The sequence below is a fragment of the Empidonax traillii genome, unplaced genomic scaffold (assembly GCF_003031625.1).
Source record: "Empidonax traillii isolate 1590-97213 ecotype Southwest subspecies unplaced genomic scaffold, ASM303162v1 scaffold338:size1951571, whole genome shotgun sequence".
Lineage (NCBI taxonomy): Eukaryota > Metazoa > Chordata > Aves > Passeriformes > Tyrannidae > Empidonax > Empidonax traillii.
This window is the reverse complement of record NW_020955531.1, coordinates 555,829-570,789: the sequence shown is the minus strand read 5'-3', so window position 1 is coordinate 570,789 and position 14,961 is coordinate 555,829. Positions and strand designations below refer to the sequence as shown.

The 14,961-nt window shown below is 38.3% G+C and overlaps 1 protein-coding gene across 6 annotated transcripts in view; it reads left to right on the top strand.

Moving 5' to 3' along the window:
* Positions 1–14,961, top strand: part of CABIN1 (calcineurin binding protein 1) — a 109,815-nt gene that overhangs the window by 18,811 nt on the left and 76,043 nt on the right. For 4 of the 6 annotated variants that reach the window (XM_027892032.1, XM_027892034.1, XM_027892031.1 and 1 more), the window contains 7 exons: positions 3,246–3,407; positions 4,834–5,040; positions 5,413–5,558; positions 7,092–7,353; positions 8,979–9,239; positions 9,854–10,005; positions 10,724–10,902. In XM_027892032.1, the coding sequence (XP_027747833.1) occupies positions 3,246–3,407; positions 4,834–5,040; positions 5,413–5,558; positions 7,092–7,353; positions 8,979–9,239; positions 9,854–10,005; positions 10,724–10,902 (1,369 nt within the window). The remainder of the gene's footprint in view (positions 1–3,245; positions 3,408–4,833; positions 5,041–5,412; positions 5,559–7,091; positions 7,354–8,978; positions 9,240–9,853; positions 10,006–10,723; positions 10,903–14,961) is intronic. The other 2 variants (XM_027892036.1, XM_027892035.1) reach the window with 1 other exon arrangement.

Here is a 14,961-nt window from a genome sequence, read left to right as displayed (position 1 = left end):
TGTTCAGATGGGTCTGTTAGATCTAATACTCTCCAGAAATGGTGTCTGGGCAGTAATGCTGTATCCCATTATCAGATAAAGGGACCTACCCATTCATTGTTGACCTTTTTAAGGTTATTCCTTGAGGTCTCATGGCTAACACCAAAAAAGAAATTTCCCATGGCTGAAGGAGAATATTTCTGTACGCATTGCTGTTCTCTCACTTTATCCTTATCTTAGAAACCCAAGTGCAGCTGAGGGGAGCTCTGGCAGTCTGGGATAGCCTGGCTGCTGGCAAAGCCCAGGTAATGAACAGGGTGCTGTGGCATTCCTTGGGCTGTGCTCTAGGGGGACATTTCAGTGGCAGTTTGCAGATTCAGCTTGACTTCACTGAGGTTTATTATCTTCAACCAAGAGAAAATCGTGATTAGTTCTGCATAGAGCCACTCAGGAATCTCCTAATTTCCCTTCTCAGCGCTCCCTGGAGCTTATTAAGCACAGCTCAGTGCCAGACCCCATCTACCTCTGCATTTGAGCAGTGGCGTGTCTAGGACAGTAATTTAGACAGCTGGGAAGGATGGCTGGGAGAGCCTGAGGGGTTCTGCAGGAGTTGGCTCACCCTGGTAGGGCTGGAACAAATGAACAGGGTTTGAATTGAGGCTGATTGAGGTAGAACTATTAGATGATCTCTGTGTCCTGCTCTCCTCAGCTCACTGGTATTAGGAGCATAATGCTGATATACCTGAGCTGCCCCAGCAGGGATCCAAAGGGTTTTATTAGCTCAGACATGAGCTTCATGAAAATAGACAGACTGTTTCCACTCCTGAGCTTGCCCTTGGATGCCATGCTCCTGAGTGATGAATCTGAATTGTGTCTGGATAGTGTGCCTGTATCCACAGCCAGAGGAGTCAGAGAGTGTGTTCTGTGAACCTGGGTAAAGTACAGGTAACTGAGAGCGGGGAATGTATTTACAGGCAGATCTTTGCAAATGTCATCGGGTACTTTAAACAAAATGTTCACTTTTCACTGACAGCATTGCCCACTTCTTAAACTATCATATAATATAGTAGCATTAAACACAAGTTTTCAGAGACAAGAGGGTGTTGGAAGCATAAGGAAAGGCAAAGATAAAATGGGATGAATTACTTGAGAAAGGCAGCTTCAAGAATGTTAAGTGTGTTTTACAGACTAGTCTTAAATGATCGCCTTCTGTGGGTGAACTGTCTGCTTGATGGATGAGGGTGATGTGCAAGAGAAGATGTTAATATGTAGTTAAGTCCTTCAGAAATAATCTGAATTGTTAAGAACAATTCTGTGTTTCTGCCAAGAACTTAAAAGCTGAATAAGAGCACAGGAGATTGTTTTGAACATTGTTCAAGTGAGAATTCTGTTGCTGCTGTTAGATGTGGTTTTGTTTGTAGCAGTAGGGATATCTTGCTTTTGTTACAGTATCCTCTGATCTCACATTTTCCACCAACTTATTTAGCTGCACTTTTTGTAAACTTCAAATGTTGTTCACAAATCCATACAGGGAAAGTGGTGGCAATAAGGGTATCTGCTGTGACTCAAAATGTCATTGAAATACTTTCTAAGAATTTCTTTACCCTTATTTTTCAGGGGTTTGGCTCTTAAAACACGGTACTTTGATGTTAACACATATCTTTTAATCAGAAGAGAATCAGTATTCTATACTAATCCCATCACTTAAAAAAAAGCTTCTTACATGTAAAATGACAGGCTTTTGCCTTGTGGTGGTGTGCAGTGTTTGTATTGTCAGGAAAGCCCATCACGATGAGAAGCTTCTTGTATCATGTGCCATGGATAATTAATTGAGTTTGCAATCCTAAACGCTGAAAAATTATAAATGGTGATAAATTAACAGATTAAGTACCGTGAAAGTAACATGATGAGGTTTTTTTTATGAATTGCAGGTAAGTGAATGTTTTGCATTTTCAACCTTTGACTGCAAAATCTCAGCTGGGGAAGCTCCTAAAATGACCAGTGTGTTGAGGAATGAATGTGGCTGGTTTGGACAAGTCAGACCTTGGTAAAAGAAATAAATAAAAGTTGATGCTTTTTATCAAAGGAAAAATATTAAAGGAAACTACTTATCAGTTAACAGGACTTTCCTGGTGGTATACAGCTTCCCAAAACTTTAGAGGCAAATCATAATGGAGTACTTCGTGTTTTTCTGTACCCTTTGTTCTCCCAGATGACAAGCATTTTTCTTCTACCACCTCAAATGAGTTTTCTTTAAGGATAATTGGTGCACTCTGATACTGAGGAAACACACACTGGTAGATGTATGAGATGTTAATAATGTAATTTCTACTTGCATGCTTTTTTTTTAATTGAAATTTCATAGTGGAATACATTGGGATTGAGTCTTAAACCTCAGTGGTTAATTGTGTGGATTTTGTTTTCGTTTTGAAATAAAGATCCAAAATCCCACTACGCAGATAATCCTTGGTGAAAATGTTTTTACTGACTTTGAAATGTCTTCCTGGGATGAGTTCCTTTTTAGTTTGCTTTTTAAAGAAGCTTAGTGAAGATTTTCGAAGAATTACCTTTTGTCTTTTGGCATTCAGTTGCAGGTTTTTTAATGAATGGCTTAGTGTATTGGCATCTTCCAAAATATGCTACTGATGGGTACTTGTAATGTTGAAGGTAAAGATGGCAACTCGCTACGGTGTTCAGTCATTTAGGATCAGTCCAGCTGCTTTCCTTGGTGTGTAGCCATCTGTGTTATACTATTCATGCTGTGCAATTCTATAGTCCTTTTACCCAGATTTTCATTAACTCTCCCTTCTTCTGCAAAGTCTTCTCCATCCCACTTTTTCCATGCAGAGGAAATTGGTCTTTGTGAATTAGGGCAGAAATTTTTCTCTGTCTTTTCCTTATTCACAGTGTTGAGGAACTGTAGTGTTTATGTTCACAGAAGCAACTCGGTGTGGGGGGGGGGGAGAAACTTTGAATGATCTTAAATCTGAAACACGAAGCTGATGTTCAGTCTCATTAGTTAAAGATACGAGTTCGTGAAATAACATAGGAACAAAAATAAAAGCACTTCAGTGCAGCTGCAGTGCCATCGAAATGACTTGTGTGAGAACCAGTTTACACAAATAGGGGTGTAATACTTGGTTGTCATTGGAGAAAAATACATGTAGTTCCTTACTGTTGTTTTCATCCTCTGCCTTCGGCCAACTGGGTCACTTGCTGTGATCGTCAGCTTGCACGTGACCTTCTCGTCGGTGTTTGCCTTGTAGGTTCAGGTGCTACAAAAAGAACTGGCAGCATCCACTTCTGAAGATACTCATCCCTACAAAGAAGAGCTGGAAACAGCCTTGGAGCAGTGTTTTTATTGTTTGTATGGGTTCCCAAGTAAAAAAAGCAAAGCAAGGTACCTAGAAGAACATTCAGTACAGCAGGTAAAGTTACCTGTTATTTAATGTCTGAAGAATATCCTGAAGTAATGAAAGATACCCACTTGTTTGGTTTTAATGCACCTTAATATATTTTGGAGAAAGATTACTTTTATTTCCTCGTAAAATGTATATATTTCACACATTGTAGAAAATAAACTAAAGGCTTCCATATTTTTTTTAAAATGTAAATATTACAAGTCAGATATTTTAAATTAAGTGTTGGTATAGTCCTATTGACAGTAGTCTACCATCTTGAAAATGTTGAGAAATTGATTTTATTAAGCTATCACTTTCCTGTTTCCAGCTGAGAAGAAGTTCGAGGTTGAGGAAAATTAGAGAGGAAAGGTCAGCTTGAGAGAAGAAAACTTTAGCAACCAGCCTTGCAGTTTATGAAAGTGAAAAATGTCAGTGTTAAAAATTTGACACTTATTTTGACATCTCTGATGGTAAATATCTGGTAGCTGTTTACGAGAAATGTGAAATTCAGTTGAATTTGGGAGAAGAGCAACTACAGAGTGCCTTGGGAAGAGAATTGTAGTATTAAGGAAGGCAGAGAAAAAACAGGTCAGCGATACAATGTCCTGCCTTGAAACATCATTAATTTTATTCAAATGCAAGTGATCATGGAATTATCAATCAACAGCATTTTCATGCAGGCAAAACAATTGTCTAGCTCTATTAAACAGATCTTTTTAAATACACAAATGCTGTTAAGTTATTGCTCGTTAAATATTTGGGAATTGTGTATCTTAAACTACATGGTAGAAATCAAAGATTATGACAAAAAGGGTATAACTAAGAAAAAGGGAAGTATAAAATTATTATCTGCGACTTCCCTGTTTTCAATACAGAGCAAAATTTACTGTGTGGGGTAAGGTGAACAATAAAAGGAGAAAAAGTTTGTCTAGCAGAAGAGAACTGTAAATTTTGGGTGGCCTTTTTTTATTGCTTTCAAGAAAGAAAAGTGAAGAGAAAATGAGGAATAAATTCTGGAAGTAACTTCCTGTAGAGAGTTTCAACATTTTTGAGTCTCTGAATTTTGCCTGATTCCCATTTCATTTATTCTTCTTATTTGATCTGAAGGTGTAGAATTCTCTGTATCTTACCCATGATCTCAGTGTCACTCTGGATGTTTAGAGTTGATTCTTGCTTAGAAACAACTTTTCTGAGTGGCTCTTCTAAGCAAGTAGAATGACTTTATTTTTCAGTGGCATATACTAAGTTACAGCCTGATACCTCAGCCTGTTAAATCAGTGAGCAGTGTGCTGATTTGTGACCTTTAGCTCTATTCTTGGGAGGTTTCATTTGGTTCCTGCTAGAGTGAAATGTATGTTCTTACAAACTAGAAAGGCCGTAGAAATTCATTAGTAGACTTGAATTTTGGAATTGGAAATAATTTTTTTGCTCTCTCATCCACCTCCCTCTTCAGGTTGATCTGACATGGGAAGATGCTTTGTTCATGTTTGAATATTTTAAGCCTAAAACTCTTCCAGAATTTGACAGTTACAAAACCAGTACCGTGTCTGCTGATTTGGCCAACCTTTTGAAGAAAACTGCTACAATTGTTCCTCGAACAGACAAGCCTATGCTCAGCCTGGAGACTGTATCTGCTTATATTGAAGGAACATGCAGCAAGGTATAATGAATTGTTTTTTTAAGAAGTTGAAAGGAGTAAAAATTATTTTTGCTATTTTTCATTGACTTTGAGATTATTAGTGGAATGATTTACTCCATGATGTTGGATTTCCTCAGGTGATTGTATTTAAATAAAATAAGAATGGCACCGCCAAAGCAAGATGTAATATTGTTTAATATTGAGTCAGTATGAGGTGTTCATTAATGTTTATAAGTGCTCTGTATATCAGTGAAATGCTTTCACTGTCTTCATATTCAATACCTTCATATTCTGTGATGAAAAGGCTACTTCAAGGAAGAAACAAGTGTGCAGCTCATTTAATATGAAGTTTTTATTTAAAATGAACCTTTGTTTGTTTTTTTTTATTTTCAGGCACCATCTCTCCCAGAGGGTGCAGACTATTCTCCACCAGTGGTGACTGAGTTGTATTATCTCCTGGCTGACTATCATTTCAAGAATAAAGAACAGTCTAAGGCCATTAAATTTTATATGCACGACATTTGTATTTGTCCAAACAGGTCAGTATTGTTGAATCCTCCTGCACATCGTTCATTTTTCTCACTTCTTGCAGTACTGAAAAACAGACAACTGGGTTCAGGAGTGAAAAAAACCAAACAAACGAGCAAAACCCCCACCAACAATCCATTATCACAATAATATAATTAAGGGCATCTCTAAAGCATCCCAACAAACACAACAAAGCCCAAAACCTGGTGTTAAATATTTGATTGTTTTGAAATTAAAAGCAAAAGAAGGGGGTGAGGGGAAGCTAAATTAAAACAAATAATAACAGTGAAGAATGAACTGTTTGCACCTTTTATTCTTTGCTTTGGCATGTTCATGCATGGCAATGACTGAAAAATGTTACAGTTTAATAGCGTAGCTGTGGCACAAATAACATTCTTTGCTGGATTAACTGTCTAGGCTGACCTCTTTCTGAAAGTGTTGATTTTGCTGCTAGAGAACTACTACAAGAACACAAATCGAGTAAACTATTTAAGTGATGTTGAAACAAAACCACCCCTTTCCTTGATGATTTACAACTCACTGAAATACCACCAAGATTAAGCTCTCTCATCTTAAAAATAAAACATGTTTTGAATAACAGATCTCCTGAAATTAAATAATCTTTAAATTTACTGATTAAATATAGAGCTTGCATATTAGGTGTTAGTTGTAATTTTAAATCTCCTTGAAGTTGATAGATGAGGGTCAGTGACAAACCCCCTAATTTGATAGATTTGAGACAAGAAAATTGTTTCTAAATCCAGTCACACAACAGAGACAAAAGGGAAGGTGAAGGCACAGAACAATTTTAGATGTGAAGTCTACAGAGGAAATAGCTGTCATTTAATGTTATTGCATCTTCTAGACTGGGACTTGTGGCTAACAAATGGCTAAAACTTTTGTTTGAAGCTTGATAAAGAAATTAGCAATACTACCTTCTCTCAATTTTTCTGTAGTTTTGATATTTTAAAACCTAAATTCATAAATAAATGACCTGAATGCATTTTTACTTTGATGTGTGACAGTTTGGTGCTCAAAAGTTACTATATGTGGTACCATAGTATTTTTACCCCAGTCAAATGAGATGTTAGTATTTTGAATGTCTGTACTGCAGTTCCCCTTCCATTGCCCTCAGGATTCTGACTGTTGAGGTCACTTGACCCAGAAATGGGTTTTCAGGTGGAATCAGAAGAAACTACAAGCAAAAGTATGAGAGCATTGTGGTCATTCCTTTGGTGTCAGAATCATGATAAAATTAAAGAACTCCAGAGCAGTTGACCCCAGGTGTTAATGTGAGATTATGGCATATGGAAACTCCCCTGCAGTCTGTGTTGCCAGGGCTGGACCCTGAACAGTCCTGCAGTCAGAAATTATAGCTCTACATCTTCTGTTTCACTCTGAGGGGCGGAGGAGACCCAGAAATCTGTTTTGAGGGAGCGTATGATGAAAGGAAGAGAAAGTTGCAGATATAAAGATGAATCTTGTCCATGCCTTCAGTGTAACTTTTAGGAGTTGGCTCATGTGTTGTGCTCTTGCTTGCATAGGTTTGACTCCTGGGCTGGAATGGCCCTGGCCCGAGCAAGTCGTATTCAGGACAAGTTGAACTCTAATGAACTGAAAAGTGATGGCCCGATCTGGAAACACTCCACCCCTGTCCTGAACTGCTTCAAACGAGCCCTGGAGATCGACAGCTCCAACCTGTCCCTGTGGATCGAATACGGCACCATTTCCTATGCCCTGCATTCCTTTGCATCCCGACAGCTTAAGCAGTGGAAGTCGGAACTTCCTCCTGAAGTCGTGCAGCAGGTGGGATCTGAGAGAAATGTGAAGTTTTAAATATTTTAAATTGTATTTTCTAACATAGTAAATTTTTTAATTAAGTGTTTACATTCTATATTCCACGATTGAGACTGTATGGTTACTTAGTAATATTGGCAGTTCTAATATTCATGTAACCTGATGGTGTCAAGCAGCATTTAAAAATGTTTTTTTTTTTCTTTTTCCTTTGTAAAATCAGTTTGGACCTGATCTTTCAATTATCTTTTGAAGGTGACACAAAATTATTGTAACCTTCTGGAAAGGGGAATTATATTTACCTTACCTTTCTGTAAATGTCATACAATGTTTCCACTAAAAGATGACACATATACATATTTAAATAGTGAAAAGACCAGGAATTACTCTGATATCTGTGTCCACATGCCATCTCTTGTATCTAAAGACATCCTCCCCTTTTTCTGTGCTTTTGGGCCATTTACTTAAAGATCAGAATGAGAAGATTGGTAGAATTTTCGCTGAAAATGTTATAAATTCATTAACTCTTTCTGCATATGGACGATGAAAAAGTTGAGTTGTAGAGAAGTTCATCGCTAAGCCAAAACAAGCAATTCTAAGTACACACTGACAGTGATAAAAGTTGCCTGGGAAAATGGTTTATCTGTCTTTTTGGACCAGTGAACTCTATTTCTGATTTAGCTATTCTGACTTCCAAATATGATGTAGTCCACAACTGGAAGCATTATCAGATAAAAGGAACAATACAGAGCAGCCATCTGAAGTCGAGAATTAAATGAGAACTGTCTATTTAGGACTACTTAAGTCTTCATCTTCTTCAAGCAAATATGTTAAAATGTATAATTTACTAAGAAAAAGTCTATTATAATAAGAGATAAATTTGAAAAGTATCGTCTCATTTCCAGAGATATATCTCTTCAGGAATGTGTTCCTCCTGCATAAAAGCTGTACTGTTCTCCTTACAAAATATTTAGGAAATGAAAGGTTATGATATATTTCTTGGTTATAACCACATAATGCGAATGTATAAACTACTTTTTCAAAGAGAGAAAATTACATTAATGCATCTTTTGACCTAGTTTTTTACATTACTTTATTGGCATTTAATTTATGCTGCTTGGTTTATTTTTTTTTTCACAGGGTGGGGTGGGGAGAATATCCTTACCTTATTCAGCTCCAAATTAGATTGCAAGAAAGATGAAATACATTTCTTCACAAGTGAGAGTGGTCCATAGTGGCTCTAGGAGACTTCAGTTGCAGAACAAAGCAAATAATTTTTCTCTTTGAAGAATTAAGATAATTACAGCTGTAAAAAAGTGGTAGAATTTTTGTAGACATGTGTGTTGGTTTGTTAGTTTTCAGATTTATATGCTTGTACTCACGTTTCTGTCTTACTGTTTTGTTCTGGTTGTTTGTGTCAGCAGTTACTGGAACGAACAAAAACCTCTCCATGAACACCTTTTGTAGATTGCTGGGGTGTGTTTGATCACTTGGTTACATTCCATATCTTGTAGGTTAAAAGTGTTAAATGATGTACCTTGTTTGTGCACTCCTATACGTGCACAGTGGTGTATTTTTGGACCTTTTCCTCTGAGCTGCAGTGAATTCACGTGTTCCCAACGCTTGGTTCGGTGCAGATGGAAGAGCGCCGGGACAGCATGTTGGAGACGGCCAAAGTGTGCTTTACGTCAGCGTCTCGCTGCGAGGGGGACGGCGATGAGGAGGAGTGGCTTATCCACTACATGCTGGGGAAGATTGCAGAGAAGCAGAAACAGCCTCCTGTCGTCTACCTGCTTCACTACAAGCAAGCAGGGCATTACTTGCACGAGGAGGCCGCTCGATATCCCAAAAAGATTCACTACCATAATCCACCAGAGCTTGCCATGGAAGCGTTGGAGGTAAAAGAAAGTCAAATGCATAGGCTCGAAACCTTTTCTACAGATCATGGAATACCAGTTACTATTAGTTCTGATTGTCAGGCACATGTTCATGGTGCTCTGCATCTGGGAACATTTACAGGACAGACTTGGGGGAGTAAAATGGAGCCTTTTATTCAGGCTGATTTTGTTTTAAAGGCAGTTTAGACGGGTGGGTAGCAATTCCACTTCTGAGTTGTGCTGCACACAGTTCATTACTCAGTTTTTATAAAAATTAAATGTGGATAGGATTCATAAGCATCTTGTACCTGTGGAAGTGTAAGTGGAACCTTTGCTTTCACTGTGTTGTCTGGTAAAAACAGTGGATCTGGAACATACTCAGTGTTGCTTGCAAGGAGACCAGCTCTGCTTTATTTGTTGTATTCCATAGATGGCAGCTGTAAAATTTGTACAGTGTTCAGATCTTCTAACTTAGAAGCAGCTTTCAAAGGCAGGAAAAGTCCTGTTTAGGTAAGTTTAGGTCACAGTTCACTGTCTTTACGAACTCCTGCAGTTTCTACAGAGAAAAGACCATTTGTAATAGATCGCAGAGCTACAAGTTCTTTACTGACCAAATGGATTTTGATGTTTTTTAGGTATACTTTCGACTTCATGCTTCTATTTTGAAACTTGTGGGGAAACCAGACTCTGGAGTAGATGCAGAGATATTAGTTAGTTTCATGAAAGAAGCTTCTGAGGGACCATTTGCCAGGGGCGAGGAGAAGAACACCCCAAAAGTTACAGAAAAGTGAGTGCTCGTTTCCAGGAGTATCCTCTGAATGTATACTTATAGACTACTGTATAGTAGACTATTGAAATGAAAGTGAACAAAATATAAACAAAACAAAGTGATTAGAATTCATCCCAATGTTTGAAGTTTTGGGGTGTCTTTAGTATGTTTATATGCCACACTGAGTTCTCAGTAATTGGCACAGAGGAGATGGGAAGGGAAGAAAACAGAAATATTTTGATGTTTTGATCCTTTTAAAAGCCACTGCTTTTGTTTATTAATAAAATTGATTTCTTAAATCAACTGTTAGCAAATCCAAAACCTTTATTTATAGGACAAGAGAGTTTAGTCCACAACATTTATCTCATTAACAACCACAAAACAAAGAATGGTTTGCTGTTGACAAATAGCACAAGGGAAGAATATAACTTGTACTAAACCCTGAGATTAGCTCAGTGACCCTGAGATCAGCTTAGTTGGTCAGAGCATGGTGCTAATAACGCCAGGGTTGTGAGTTTGATCCCCATATGGGTCATTCACTTAAGAGATCAACTCGGTGATCCTTGTGGATCCCTTCCAACTCAGAATAATCTGTGATTAAAAATGCATCATTTAGAATGTGTTAGTAAGATTTAACTCCTATATTGGAAATGCCATGAGAACACGCAATCTCATTTTGTTGTCTGAATATGTCCCCAGTATATAAACACTTCATGTTTTTTTGTTGTCCTCCCAGAGAAAAAGCTTGCATGATTGATGAAGACTCTCACTCCTCAGCTGGAACAGTGCCAGGCCCTGGGACTTCCCTCCCCTCCTCCTCCGGTCCAGGTCTGACATCCCCACCTTACACAGCCACTCCAGTTGACCACGATTACGTCAAATGTAAAAAACCCCGTCAGCAGGCAACGCCGGACGGTACAGTCCCTGTTCTCAATACTGGCAGCACAGGAGGTGCTCTAATCATGGGGGGTTTGAGCAGGAATGGTCAAACTGCTCGTTTCGAGGAGGGTGATGGGTCTGTGGTAACACGGGCAATATTGAAGCTCATTATCTTTATAAATTTGGTTCTTGAAATAGAATCAATGTACAGTCAGAGCTTTAAATACAAAACTCAGAGTTGTCACCTGCCACCATGACATCTGTCACTTAGTCAAAACAGCAGTGTTGGTAGGAGGAGTATGAGCTGACTGATTTTTTCAGTGATTTTTTTTTTTTTTCTCTAGAGCTCATTAGGAAAGTGTGGGTTCAGTCTTTAGAAGACTGGACTCTGTTTCAGCCTATGTGAAATGACCAGGTGAAAATTTGAACTGCGTTTGAAACAAGACAAATTAGTAAAAAGACAACACAAAACAGTATTATCATTTTCTGAAGGAGGCAGGTGGCAACTATTTTGAATATATTGTGATTGAGCATGAAGTGATTTGCATGACAATCCAGTAGATTTCATCTTTTAATTTTTCTTTATCATTTACAATGACTGGTCAGCAGCTCATCTTTATAGAATATAAAGTGATGTAATATATAATTGGCTTATAAATGCAGAAGGTGGGGTGGTATCATAGTGTTATTGAAGATTTTGCAATTACATATATAGTAGAAATTAAGTTGCAGTTTAAGTAACCTGATATTATTATTTGACTAGGAATTTTATTCCGATTTTACTTTTCTGGCCGTTTTTTTATCCATCTGGATCTACGAGTATCAGTACTCAAGGAGTAAAATATCTCCATTATATATCTTAGCATTGGTAGAATATGCCAGACCCTACAGAAATGCTCTGCTTGATACAAATTTATTTCTGGAGGGTGGGCTGCTTCCTATTGTCATCTTCTGAAGAATGATAATTTGTAAATAGCTTTGTTGACAGAGTTTTGAAACAAGTGTTCACATGCCTGAAATTTTTGCAGGGCAAATTTATTCCTTTTCCCCAACAAATAATTCTTGGTGAAACTGGTAGAAGCTCCTTCATCTCTTTCACTAAATTGACCAGAGAAATATTCATTTTATTATTACTTGCATTTCACTTGGGAGTAATTCATTAGACTGTTTTGAGGTCATACATGGTGGGGAGGTATCAATGGATTGTGTAGTGATTAGGCTCTTCTATGAGCTTTTTGATGCCTTTTGACACAAAAAATGTAGAAGGGAGGAAATAGTTAAATATTTCCTAAATCATAATCCCCGTGAGAAGCAGTTCTGCCTGAGACTACATCTGCTTAGGTCCTGAAGACTGTCTAAATGTTCCCAGGAGAGGCTCAAGTTAGATAAATACTCCAGTGGGTGTGTTAGTACCTTCACTCCAAGTGAGACCTTCTGGGCAGTGGCAGCGAAGGTGGCTGCTTAGCAAAGCCTGAAGGTGCAAGCACAGGAACCTGTGCCTGTGCCAGGGCTGAGGGAGCAGTGCTTGGGTCTGCCAGCTGAGCCCGGCTGGGACTGAGCTTTGTGCTGTCAAAGCAATTCCAAACGTCAGCTGCTGCAGGAAGCAGAGTTAGGGTGATCTTCAGGAGGGCTGTGTGTAACCATGACAGAATTGCAGAGTACTGCATCATTCACAATGTTTTGTAAGCTGCTGGCACAACTGATCTCTGGATACAGCATATTGAAGAGCCCCAGGAAACTGAAATATTTGCCTTGGGGCTGTTACAGATGGAAGGAGAGCTAACAGGCTGAGCAATGCTCAGAAGTCTTCCACTTATATATTATTGCATATACTGTGCTCTTTTGCATGCATTTGCATTTTACTGGTATTAAAATACAGACTTTTGAAGTAAAATGCTCTTGACATGTTACACATAATCACATCACTGAAGAAAGCTGGTGCCTGCATTTCCATTGTACCATTCCTAAAAATAGCTAGAAAATACCCATCATTTGACTTTAGATTTATTTTTTTTTAGCCATTCTGACAGAAATGAAACCTTCTATGATGTTGTTGGACCAAAAAAGTTGGCCTAAATTCAGCATAGGTATTTATGCTTTCTGAGGCCTGACAGCACTCTTATTTACTCCTGTATTGATCATCATTTATGACATAAACAAAGTAAGAGTATGTACAGTCTTACCTAGTAAGTTCTTTTCATGTGTTACCAGAAGCAAGGTGTTATTTGGGATCCTGGTGAGGATCCTATGAGACCTTTTTGACCATTTTTGTGTTCTATGCATCAAGAAAACATGACCTGTGAGGAAAGGAGAAGGAATTGGGAGGAGAAGACTCAGGGAAGATATGACAGCAGAATAACTTAAACAGTGTTGAAAGCTGTACAAAGAGCGAGAGGCAAAACCTTAGGATTTCCATGTGCATGGAAGGCCAAACAGATGATATTAGACTTAAATTGCATTTTCAATCTGAACATTAGAAAACAGTCTTAGGAAGTACTGTTTTAGTGTAACCCTGCAACAGTTTAGCACTGGAAGTCTTTAAAAAATGGCAATACAGCTGTCTGCCAGGTATGATGGTAATATAATTATCCAGGTAGAAAAAGGAATGGACTAGATGAGCTCTTGTGGTTCTTTCTGAACCCTACTTTTTCTATTAATTTCTGGTTGGTCGTGAGTTTTGGTTTTGGTGGGATTGTTAGTTTGGGGTTTTTTTAACAAGATATCCAACAATGTGCCTTCTAGAGCAACAATAATATCTCATTACAAACAGGAAAGAATTACTGTACAGCCAGACATCTTTTCTTGAAAATATTGGGACTGTGATCTTCAAGACTTAGTTTGGATAGATTTTAAGTGTGTCATTACTGTTCTGTAGCTCTCTAGCACATTTTGCTGGTGAAAGCATATGCAGAAACCACTATTAAAGTTGAGAGCATTGAAAGGCTTTATATCCAGAGAATGCTGGTAGTACCAGTTTAAAGTCATATATTTAATGAAAATGGGAGAAAGGAAACAGTAAATACAGCTTGTAAAGTAACTAAACTTCTTTTTCCTCATGGCAACTGCTAGCATATATCTCCTTCAGGGAGACAGAAGTATTGCTGAGTGGCAGCTGTTATTTGCTGGCTGACTGGCTGCTGTCATGTGTGGAAAATGGGCGGCTTCCTTTCTCTTTTCTTGTCCTACCATTCAGCAACATCTTTTCCTTCCTTCTGTTAATCCTGTCTTTCCTGTCATCACCCTTGCCTGTTGCTGTTTTATAACTCTCCAAAGTGAAAACTTGCATTTGGTAGTAGAAGCCTTGAGATTCAGATTCTTATTTTCCAAAGGTGAAGTAGGAAACAAGAAAAACCAGGAGCTCACCAGGCACCCAGACTGGATGTTACTGTATTTCCACAGCTAAGTGACCAGTGTTATGTACCAGAACAGACGTGTTCTCTGTCTTCCTTTGTACAGGCTGGATGTAAATGGGCAGTAAAGACCAACTGCAACACAGACTTGAAGCAGTTTAGATTTACCTAAATGTAGAGCTAAGCATTACAGTTAGGATATAAATCAGGAAAAGTATTAAAATAAAATTTAAAAAAATCTGAATGAGATATGTTTCCCAAAAAAGTGTACTGGGAGACTGCTGGGAGGTCTTTTTTTTGCTGTAATATGCCTTTGTTGTGTTGATACTCAATTCCATATTACTGTGGTGGTATGCAGATGATGTATCCATTGCTTATTGCAGTGTTAAAATGTCTTATTGTTTAAGTCTTCATCCATGTCATGTAGTTTGTCGTGTGTAGTTAGACTTAATTGTCCTTTTTTGTGTTTGTCTTTGCCCGATTGCTTTTGCAACCAATATTGCCCGTGCTGCCTCTAACCTTTACACAAATCTCTGTTCCCCAGGCATTCTCTTCCTGCTTTTACCTGTCACGGCTTGCTTTTAATAATTGGCAGAACCTGCATGATAAACTCACTGGGAAAGGCTACTTGCTTCGTGCTGTGGGAGAAGTCTCACTCCATAGTTTGTCGGTCTGTAATTCTGCAAATGTTATGAAGATGCACAGTGTTTTGTAAACGGGGGTTCTCAGCATCCTGATGAGACAA